The sequence below is a fragment of the Astyanax mexicanus genome, chromosome 2 (genome assembly GCF_023375975.1).
Source record: "Astyanax mexicanus isolate ESR-SI-001 chromosome 2, AstMex3_surface, whole genome shotgun sequence".
In the NCBI taxonomy this organism is placed as follows: domain Eukaryota; kingdom Metazoa; phylum Chordata; class Actinopteri; order Characiformes; family Acestrorhamphidae; genus Astyanax; species Astyanax mexicanus.
Genome location: NC_064409.1, coordinates 33,442,787 through 33,454,421, shown reverse-complemented (window position 1 = coordinate 33,454,421; position 11,635 = coordinate 33,442,787). Strand labels below are relative to the sequence as shown.

At 41.0% G+C, this 11,635-nt stretch overlaps 1 protein-coding gene across 1 annotated transcript; it reads right to left on the bottom strand.

The window, feature by feature from the left end:
• Positions 1-552: 552 nt before the first annotated feature.
• yaf2 (YY1 associated factor 2) lies at positions 553-10,638 on the bottom strand. Its single transcript, XM_007245027.4, has 4 exons — positions 10,395-10,638; positions 9,981-10,106; positions 2,965-3,117; positions 553-1,614 (listed from the first exon to the last, which is right to left on the bottom strand). The coding sequence occupies exons 1-4, from the start codon at positions 10,418-10,420 to the stop codon at positions 1,371-1,373; spliced, it is 549 nt and encodes a 182-aa protein (XP_007245089.1). The 5' UTR covers positions 10,421-10,638; the 3' UTR covers positions 553-1,370.
• Between the last annotated feature and the right edge of the window lie 997 nt (positions 10,639-11,635).

Sequence of the window (11,635 nt, the reverse complement as noted above, 5' to 3'; positions counted from 1 at the left end):
AATTTGATATGTGTACTTTAGAAAATAGAATAGCAGATGTATTCTAGGAGGTCAAAATGTGCGCCTGTTACATAAAATGCATAACTACAAGTTGGCAGGTCTGATTCGATTCTTGTCCTTTGTGATTCGATTCAGAATCGTCCGCATCCAAATTGAGATACATCTATAACAGTTTGGTTATTTTTATGCTCGAACATCTCAGAAATTCTGAGTTACAAGCTCTGGATGGAAGCAGCACAACCTGCCCAAAACTGATTTATATGCCTGATCAGGTTGGCTTGAGCAGAGAAGGTGTGCCTTAGACCAACGAGAAAGAGGAACACTCAATTAAAAGTACACAAACATACCCTTAAAGAAACATTTAAACTAAAATAAAACTGCAAATGCATGATTTTATGTCTTGACACCACCCACATCACTCCATCAATTGAGAAACATACGTTAAGTCTGAATATTAGATTTTATTAGGAGACGATTGCTATACTGTAATATATTTATGTACCGCTGCTCATTATAAAAGGAGGGAATAAAGCAAAGTCAACATCTTACAAATACATTTTCCATTTTGTTTTTACTATTAAACATTTTGTTTTATTTAGCTATCTTGGTGAGAGGAACCAAGACGCTCTAACACATTACAGTACATCTGAGTGGAAGGCTAAACTAAAATGCTGATGCAATTCTCTCAAAATCAGACCTTAAAACAAACAAACATCAAAAACTACATTTCCCCCCCCTTATAAACTACACCAAGTGCCAGCAGGTGCAATGAACAAGTGAGGGAGGAAACAATAAAACGTTAAAAAACAAACACTCTGGTTGCTACCACAGTTAGTTATCCATAGAAGACTGTACAATTACAGAAAGGCAGTCCATCTGCTTCTCTGTGTTGCACTCAACGCTCCTATAAAAAAAGAAAAGAAAAAAGGAACCCAAACCATGCCATAACATTACATAAGACAAGAGTAGATGTAGTCTTTAAATGCAAATCAACAGTAACACTGGTTCGATGCACAATACTATCATGTCGAATTGCCGCTGTATGGTCAGTAAATCACTTACTTGTTACAAGTCATTAATTTTTAACATCAGAAGTCCTGTAAAAAGAAGTCAGAAGTTCACTCCAGCTGACTTAATAGGTGTTGTAACAAATTCTCCATGTAATAACAAAGCAGGAGCATTGAGTCCTGGAAGATCTGGGGCTTAAATCCTCTAGATGTGGCAATGGTGGTTGGTCAATAGTGCCTGGGTCTAGTCTCAAGTATCAAGTCTTGGCCTACACGCACAAGCGCACACACAATTGTGCATGTTCTGGTGCAAAAAGAACACTGGGGTGCGAGGGGATAGGGGGTTTGCTACAAGGTCAGCTCTTAGTGGGCCTCTCCGTTGACTGAAGAAGCCTCCCCTCGGGGCGAGGAGGAGCGGGAGAACCCTCTCTCTGTGTTGTCGGAGCTGGAGCCGCTCTGGTTGTGGTGATCTGCCGAGGTGGCGCTCGAAGAGGAGCTGGACGAGGGCTTGGTTTTCTCTTTAAAGTCTGTGATGATAACTGTCAGGTCTCCTACGGTCACCTCCAGGTGCTGAGCACTGCTCCTGTCCACGTTTTTTAACCTGGGCCTGTGAGGGGGAGATACAAACAATGTAAATATACATTTTCACATTTTGTCCCACACTTAAATTAAATGTATTTGATTAAGATTTTAAGTTATAGGTCGAAACAAAGTTGCACATGATTGTGAAGTGAAATAAAATATGATACATGGTTTTCAATTTTTTTATCAAATAATCTGAAAAGTGTGATGTGAAAAATTTACTCTGAAACCCCTAAATAAAATCCAGTGCAATCAACTACCTTCATAAATCACATAATTGGTTAATAGAGTCCAGCTGTGTGTAATTTAGTATATAAGACGAAAGCCTTATAACAATAAATGAAAAATCTGCACAGGCAAAACCCAAATCTAAAACTCGGTTTAGATATTCAGCACTATTTACAGATAAGAGATCCTATTTTAGTTACCTATGCGTGAGCAGTGTCAGTGTGTTTTTATTATCGTGAGGATGGAAAAAGTATGCCTTGCTTGGCTCAAAATGTGCAAAAGGCATTTACTAATTTGCTTTATTATTCATGGGTGCATTTTGGGTGTAACATAAAATATGGCGCAGAGCTTCCGCAGGACAACAAAACACACCTGACAGTCACATTAGTTTTGCTCACAAGAAAAAATGGGTCGGTGCAGACAAAAGGTGCTATCTGGATAGGTCTCAACTTTCTGTAATTGGTCCAAAAGTCCTAACTACTGTAAAAAACAAACTGAACCAGGGTTCAGTTGATTTGGATTGAGTATATCTTTTTTAGTTTCATCAAATTTTGGTCTTTTGCTTTGTGGCAATTTTTACACCTAATATTTTGATTCAGACCAAAAATCCCATATTCCTGACCAAACAATGTAGGTTAGAAACACTCTTAGGACCTGTACTAGTGAAAAAAAAACATATCATTCATGCTATGGGAAGAAGACAGTAATAATTTTGTGTTTAATTAGTGTAACCACACCTTGACTTTTCTGAATGAATTCTGTTGATCTTGTTCCCTCACATTTCCTCATTATCTTAATAAAAATTATAAAGCTAAATCTGATTTAGGGAGTGGTGTAGAGAGTGAGTGTGGTACACTTGATTTAGACCTCAGACTTACAGGTACTCATGAAATGGTTAATGTCAAGTCAGGAAAATAATAAACAGTTTAATTCATCAACTGCATTGCTATGTCACTTATTTCTGTATTACAGTCACTTGTCTTTAGTCACTCATAGCACAGGTTTATGAATTCTGCTCACCAGCTAATTGCTAAACCATATGATTAATGCATACACTGAAGCATACAGTGCAGTGCAGTGGTATTTCATAAATATGCAATCCTAAACTTTTAAAACAACATGAAAGTAAATACAAAAAATGATGCACCTCATTTTCTTGTGGCTATTCCTTTTCAGTGTGGGCTCCTTCTCATTTTTCTCCTTATCCGTCTTCTCCTTCTTCTCTTTCTTGGGATGAGTGGGCGAAGCAAACTGCTGCGTTACTTGCTGTGCTACCAGCTGGGAGACAGGACGAGGCTTCCTGTAGAGGAAAATAAAATAAAAAGAATGAGAGAGTGAAAGAGAGAGATGTGAGAGACAGAGGAAGCAAACCATAAATGCAAGAAATGCAAATTAATCTAGTGTAGTCTGAAACAGGACCTGAAGAAAAACACCAAGGTTTCAGAGGCTTGTGCAAAACTAGTAGAGAAATCCAATCTGTAGACAGCACAGTAATGTGAGAAGCTTTTAGAACATAGCAGCTGCTGCAAATTTCCTCCTTCACCATTTATCCCACTTACATTAGAATCATGCGAGAAAACATTAGCGCTGGGAATTTCAGGGAAACTCAATATTATTGGTTGTTGAGTCTCTGGTTTCTGGCTGCTTGGTACAGTGGGTGAAAACAATGCACCTCTGCTGTCCAAAACAACATAAATTAACACGCAATAAATTTATATATGAACACACCGGGGGTGCAAATACCAAAGGACACTGTTCTGCATTTGGTCTAAGACAGGTCAGCAACCAAAAGATAAGGAAGAGATTCTTTTTTAATAAATTAGGCTAAAACTCAACTTACTTAGTTTATAGTTAACTCAAAAATTAACAGGTTTGCAAAAGGCTTAACCAAACTTGTTCTTTAAAGATGAACAATATAGATGTACCATGGCATGCATCCCTGCACTGTATAGTAGAGTACACTTAAAGCACCGCAGTGAGAGTGCGGATAACAAACCAATCCCATTTTACCCCTTGGCCCTACTCCTCTTTTTTGCGTGTGCACGCCTAGGGGCAGTGTGTCCCAATTTTTCCTAGCCTGGAGAGCTAGAGGGAAGTGTTCAAACTGAGATTTTTTAGGACTTACACATTTAAAATAGATGGCTATGAAAATCACTGGCAAGATGGCAGAACAAGCGACCAAAAAAAAACACAAATATATGTATTTTTCTTTGTTAAAAATAATAATTAACAACTATATTACCATAGTTTTATATGTAGTTCCAATGTTTTATGGCCATTGTCTTCATAACAAGCATGAAGAAATTGCTAATACTTGATCTCAGTAGCTAGCTAGCTAAATTTCACGTTCTATCTTAAATGGTGCAACTGGCTGCAGCATTTAAGGTGGTATGGAAAAAATAATAAAATAAAAGGTAATAAAAGCTCATTTCAGCTCCACATCACTGGTGAATTAAAGAATAGACAATAGTAATTAATTAATTGAGGCACCAACCACCTCCTTTTGGAAGATATACAATGCCATAAAATTAAGTAGCCAGTTAAGCAGCAGCTAGGTTGCTGAACTTTAGAGCTCCACTGCTATAAATCTGTAGTGTGCTTAAAGAGCTGTTTCAATTCTTAGGGGGGGATTTTATCCTTCCCCTTGTAACTATGTTGCAAGATGAAGGGTTACACTCTAAAACAGGGTGTAAGGGTACAAAAAAGAATAGGATTGGGCCAACAAGTAGTGAAATTATGAGTTTTGGAAACTTTTGCCTTACACACTCACTGCAGCCCAGCTAAAAGCTACTTGTTATTTCATAAGTTTAAATGGACTTTCCCATTGTAATACTGACTATGCCATCAGTGGTAACACAACCCAAAAAAAACAGTAGATTCACCTCTTGCTTTACAACTGGCAAGGTGCTGTATTTGTGTTCTAAAAAGCCGCAGGTAAAGTAAAAACACTTAAATCGTCTAGCTATAGTATTACTTGCCCAACCACCCTTGTGGTCAATACTTGTCTGATCTGGTAACATATCTGAGGCCTGGTCTGCTATAAATAGTCTGTTTTATGGTTTGTATGGTTTCCTACTACTTGTTATAAAAAAAGAGAGTTCTGACTTTTCATACAGGAAGATTATAAAATACATTAATTTTACCGAGTAAGTTGGGTAATGGATTATTTTACTGAACCTTATTTGCCATTGCTCAATTCCTCTGTAGCCTCAAGGTGAGAAGCGAGACAGTTCCAGTGTGTTCTAAAACTTTGCAGCAGCCTTCTTTCGCAACAAATACATTGAAAGTACCGCTGTGGTTAGATTACTGCATTGATGTCAAGCTCAGCTTTCACATACAAAGCCACAGAGGACACCACATCAGAGCTGCTCAAGCAGCTACTTACACTAACTCACACATTCGATTCACTTAGAATGACAAGATGCAACAAGATCTTGAATACCAACACAAGTAAATTGAGAAGACAATGACATCACTATTGACTTGCATCTCTGCATCTCATGTTCTTTCTTGGATGGACCATAACTGTCAACTGCATTTTTCAGCTCACAACAAAATGCTTATTAACGGGTTGTACCGGTACCTGATTCTTCTCCATCATCTTTTTAGGTGGTTTAATGTTTTGAGCATTGGCTGATGATGTTTGGCTGCAAGCTGATTGTAGTTTTCCATTTTCCATTTAAATTTATTTTCTAGTTTGTCCATTTTCTAATTTGTAACACACCAAATTTAAAAATATATTTTGGAGACAAGCTTTCTAGCCAGTGACAGGAGAATATCTCACACTCTGTGTATGTGCAGGCATGAGCAAACTTGATAGCAACTGTGTGAAATCAAGTCTGAGGCTTTGGAGCTGAATCAAAATAACCAAATGCTTGACTATTTTTTTTGGGATCGACTGCCAGCTTTAGTGAAAGCTAGTTTAGCAATAATTATTAACGAATGGTATGTTGAGCAGCCTGGCTACTGTAAACACTATACTGTAGTAAAGCCTTTGTTACCATTAGCTAATGTTGAGCGTGTCAGGTTTTAGTGTTATGGTGTGATGACTGTGCTGCGAGGCAATGTATAGTCAGGAGGTTGAGTGTATGATTAATGTGTTACACTGTGCAAGCATGCCATCAGCATGCTGCTCTCTCCTCCGCACCAGTGCCAAACCCCCTGTCTGACAGATGGCCCTGCACCTCCTGCCGCTCCATGCTTTCCCTCCCCTCTAACCTCCTTTCCTTTCCCCTCTGCTAGCCTTTTCTTTTCTCCTGCCCTCTCCCTCCTCCTCTGTTCTCCTGCAGTCTCCACTGCCTTCCTTCGTCTGCTCTCTCTTTTGCAGCCATCAACGCCTACCCCCTCCTTCTCTCCTTCCTTTCCCCTCTCCACTCTTATTCAAAATTAGGTCAGCATTTGTCATAAATTCATGCGCACAACTAGTCATGCCTTGGCTAGCTGTATCATGCCTGTGGTATTATCTCCTTTTTCAGGGGAGATTATTTCGGTGGATAAGGCAGCTAATGTGCTGTCTTCCCATTTCATGAATAAAGCAGTTTGCTGAGACCTTCTGCACACTGTTAGTTTTGGCACAGCAGAAAAATGTACGTTTCACTGGCTTAATTGGACATCAACATACATCTTTCGGGCCCTATACAGTCTGTTTATTCTATTTTTAGATTTTTATTTCATTTGGATTTTAAAGGGAACTTTTTGTTTTATTTCATCTACTACTAATTTTAAATTGCACAATAGCACTGTATTTTTTAATAAATGTTGATTACTAAATATAACTATAGATGTTAACTTGGTGTAGACACTAGCGCCTATTAAAGAAAAGTTAACATTTTGTGCATTGGTTTGCCTCTACTAAACAGGCTTCTTTCTTATGAAATCAAGACAAAACATCCATCACCACTCCAGCAAAGTTTACGATAACAGCAATTCCACAACTTTTTAACAGTCTTCCCACTGATTATATAAAAAAGAGTTATCTATATCTATAAAATCTGTTAGGCCAACAAAGACATAGCACAATTACCCATAACTGCAGTGGTTTCAAATCAATACTTCCTGCCTATTCAATCCACCATAAAAAGGGGGCATCAGGTTATGGTATGAATCCTGGTGAAAAGCAAATCTTTTTTTTCCCCCTTCAAAGGTAGGAACCGTTCGGCATTATGTATGCTTCAGCAGAGTGTTTTTGCTGGGGGGCAGAAAGTGCCAGAGCACTCAGATTAGCAGGAATGCTTGCTGGTGCAGGGGCGGTCTGGCCTCAAACACTCAGCAAGAGGCACCAGTGCCTCTTCAGTGACCTGCCAGTCTGTCAACACTAGGCAAACATGCCACTCTTAGAATGAAGGGAAGTAAAGGCAAAATTGAAAAGGCACTCAATGAGCACCCCTCAAAGTGCACAAGCTCCTGAGCATATCATGCTGACTTGATGAATGTGCACAGAACGAAAATGGGCTAAATCATCACTGCATGCCCGCAGATCGCACTCACTCCTTTCAGGCCCCACGTCTCAACTGTCATGTCCGGCAAACTGCCTGCAAGCATCCTTTTTGCCGTTCAATTATGGCTTTTTCTTTCGACACCTGCCAGCCAGGCTCAGTTAAACCTCTGCCTCATAAAACATTTATCTTCACCTGCTAACCACTGCAAGCAACTGTGACCAAAAGTGCCACCCCCTCATCATTTCAGCAGGAGGATACATCCAGCCGAAAGAGATGAAAGCAGCTATTGACGCCAACAAACAATAGACAGCACAAAAATGGATTAGTTGATGGCAATCACAAACTGGAAGTGAAACCTGCCTGATGATACTTAGCTTGTCAGACCAAAAAAGCATTTTTCGCTTCAGTGGGTCTCTGTGGCGCAGCAACTCGTATCGGTCACAGAAGGGCACATCATCATTAAAACCCATCAACAACTGCCATCTCATGGGCATCATAAAAGAGGCCAGGGCAGAGGGAGAGGGACAAAATGTCAGTGTTTCTGTGCGTGTCAGTGGTTAAATGTCCCGACGAGGTGCTCCTGCCTCTGATGACACGCGCCTGATTAAGCCATTGAATACTAATGAGCTGTGGATGTCTGGGAGCCAGCTGCCACACGCAGTATAGCTTCTCTCTCTCTCTTTCTCTCTCTCTCTGGCTGGACAATACTGACAACATAGACCGAGAGAAAAAAATAGAATGCACTGAACTAACTTGCTTGTCTGCTGTGGAAATGCAAGACTTTTCCAAGCAGCATGAACCGAACCAAAAAAAAAAAAAAAAGAAAAAGAAAAAACACCCAGAATGGTCTCATGCCAAATATGCGATTATGTAATTTGGGAATTCATATGCCATGTTTCTGCCTCTCAGCTGAGGTGTCAGCGCAGAAGCAAGGCAAATAATACTGACTGCCAGGCACAGCTCGGATGTTCTCATGATTTGTGAACCGACACAGATAAAATAGCACCTAATAATAAATAAGGGTCAAACTCAGAGTCCTTAAATAACCTCACTGAACTGATAGATTGTGTAACAAACAGAGGTGGACATAGTTAAAATCTAATGCAATCTCAACTGAATTTCACCTTTCTCTGGCTCAAAAATTAAACAGGATTGAGTTTTTTAGGATGACTTCTAGCTGTGCAACTTTAAAAACAGTTAGGCTACATTCACATCATCAGGCTTACATGTCTCAAGACTCAAAACTGGTGTTTTTTCTGGGGTTTGTAGACACAGGAAATCTAAAATCTAAAAGTCACTTTGGCAATGGTCGAAAAACAAGAATCAATAAGCAAATCAGATTTTTCTCTCAAATGTAAGTGAGCCTTTTCTGTCTGTATTGTGAACGAATCTGCTATTGAAATGGCACACAGGCACACATCAATACTATTATGCATGCAAACTGGCAGCATCTGTTTTTGTGATGATGCTGGTACAGGCATAAAGATGCATGAAATTTGATCTGACTGTTCACATTAATGTTGCACGCCCACAAATCAAATACGTATTCAGTTTAGGACCACATATGAAACTGACTCAAATTCTATTTAAAAAGATCAGATATGACATGTCTAACCCACATGGCAAGACTGTAAAAGTAAAATCTTTCACTCATAAAAAATCTGATTTGAGTCACTTTAGCCTGGTAATGTGAACAGGAACCTAGAACACTCGATGTTCAAACTGAATGGAAATTCACGAGAGATGATTGTCTTCACTGTTGTTTGCAAAGTGATCAGATTGGATTTGTGTGTCTGAAGATTACAAATGTAGTATGTCTGCATGGGCTGCTGTGGTAATGAGGTGGGTGTAAGTAAATAACATTTTGGCGCTAATCTTGTACCCCCACACATCTGTCACTCTGGATTTGATGAGGTTGTTGTTTGTCACGCTGTGAGTAATCATAAACAAATCGCTAAAATGCAGTTTGAGTGTGCAAACTGAGACAACAGGTGTTTTAATGTGGTTTGGATCTGATTTGTAAAAGTCGTACTTCATGTGCGGTTTCTGGCTGTTCAGACTATCAAAAATCAAAAGGAGGACCAGTGAGTTTTTTGGCTTTCTCGGTCACATGACATCGCGTTCCGTAGCTCCTCCATTTCCACACGCTGTTGTGTTTACGTGGATCTCCGTGGAAATGTGTACCAAAAGTGTAATTACCTGCATAGCACTGGACAAATAGCTATTTTAAGAAATGCGAGGTGACAAAAGTCAGACAAAAACACATACGATCGATTCGGACGGGAATAAAATCACAGGGACCCCCCATAAAAGAGAAAATTACCCCAGGACCCCCTAAGAAACTAATCGTGTCTGGATACAGTGTAAAACAGACTCTGACAGGCTACTTCCACTGCCTTCTACTCGTGTTTACACACTGATAATACTGGTTTTATTTCAAAGCTAACACAATAACTCAATAGGCCACATTACAGCAGTCTACTCCTTCAGCTTCACTTCTGTAGACAAGATGTCATTAAAAATTCATGCCCAATATTGATAAACTACTTCAGCTGAACTGCAAGCTCTGTGATGCTCCACGAAGCAGCGTTTAGTGCTTTTAACGTCTAATCGACGTTTCAGAGGCACACTGACACTGCGCCGAGCTTCAGATAAGTCTGCCATCGTCCGGTTCAAGCAGCAAGCGAGGATAATGAGGCTAAAAAGGCTTCGTAGAGTCACTCACCGTGTCGAGGTGCCCTTGCGGACATCGCACATCATGCATTTGAACGCCTCGGCGCTGTTCCTGAACGTGCACACGCTGCAGTCCCAGTAGGCGTCGTCGGACGAGGGCTTGGGCTGTCGTTTCGGCCTGCGAACAGAGAGACACGCACACACATAGGCACGCGCGCGCGCGCGCACACACACACACACACACACCGAGCAACACCACGTGTCTGAGCTGAAAAAAGGCGACTGTGTGATTTTCTGTAACGAGCTCTCTCTCTCTCGGGTTAGTGAGTAAACCGCGCGGCGGGCGCCATGTCCGCGGCTCCCCCCGCAGAGCGCGCTTTACTGAGGGGGCAAGCGGAGCCCCGCGAGCCCGCGCTTCATATTTATTTATGTATTTATTTATTTAATTGTTTACTTCGCTCTTTACCTCGTTGGGCTCCTCTTGTCTCCCATGCTCGCTGAGCTCCGGTCCGCGTGGCTCGTGTTCCGGCGGCTCGGCGGTTCGTGTTTGTTTGCTGTGAGACGGCGGAGCGCCCGCTGCCCGCTGCCGGAGAAAAGTCCAGCTACGAGGACGACGGTCACGTGACCGGGACGGGCCAATCAGCGGCCGTCTCAGCGACCAGCGGGTCGCAGGGTTCAGCAAAGCGTCAGGGGCCAAAACACCGAATCTAAGAACAAGTGATGCTCAATAACGGTGAATTTACACTGCTCCGACGCGGCAACGCACATGGTCGCACTACCCCCCTCCAGCCGGTCGCATGTGGGCGTGACAAAGGCTTTCCCTGCGTCGTCCAATTAAATCGTTTTAATAAATGGGAAATGCTTTTTATATAAGCTATTATTATTTCCAATACTTAATAAATATAAATGTGTCTTTATAGATATAAATGTTTGAATGAGCTTCATTACACTGTCTAGTGAGCAGTATATAAGCTGAAAAAAGCAAACGTTTCCAATTAAATTACATATTAATATTTTAAAAACCCACCAGAGACTCCAACAATCACAGCAGCCTTTCTCCTCGCTGACAGAGTCCCTGTGAATCAGCAGGGATTTTATAAAGAACAGGGAAGCCTGAAACTTCTCTTCCAGGCTTCTCTGGACGCTTGAAAGCGGAACTAAAAATTTTTCATGCGCTGCGCTGAGGACGCATTACCTGCTCTCTGATTGGATAGACGCATTGCGTTGGACGGACTCATTTGCATAAAGTTCAGCTCGGCTCAACTTTTCATCGCATCGCATCCCCCGCTCTCGACGCGTCGGACCCATGATGCACCGCGCGAGTGCGTCTGACGGAGGCGGCGCTTCCCATTGAAAATGAATGGGATCCGTCGCTGTGCGTTGTTGCGTCGGAGCAGTGTAAATTCACCGTAACACTGGTTTCCCTTCCGATCCGATACCGAGTAAAATTCAGGCTGCGATTCAGGATCCGACACTTTGTGCAAATACACTTAATGTGTCTGGTAAATCTTAGAATGTAGTGTATGTCAAATCAAAGCTTCATTAAAAAAAATACAAGACATTCAAATAATTTATTAAATTATTTTAAACTGAGGTTTTCTGCATTGAATGCTTAATCCTATTTAGATTCAACTATGTACTATGTAGTTTCTCCAAATAGCATACGATAAGAGAATACAATAACTTGCTGTTTTATAATACTGGGAG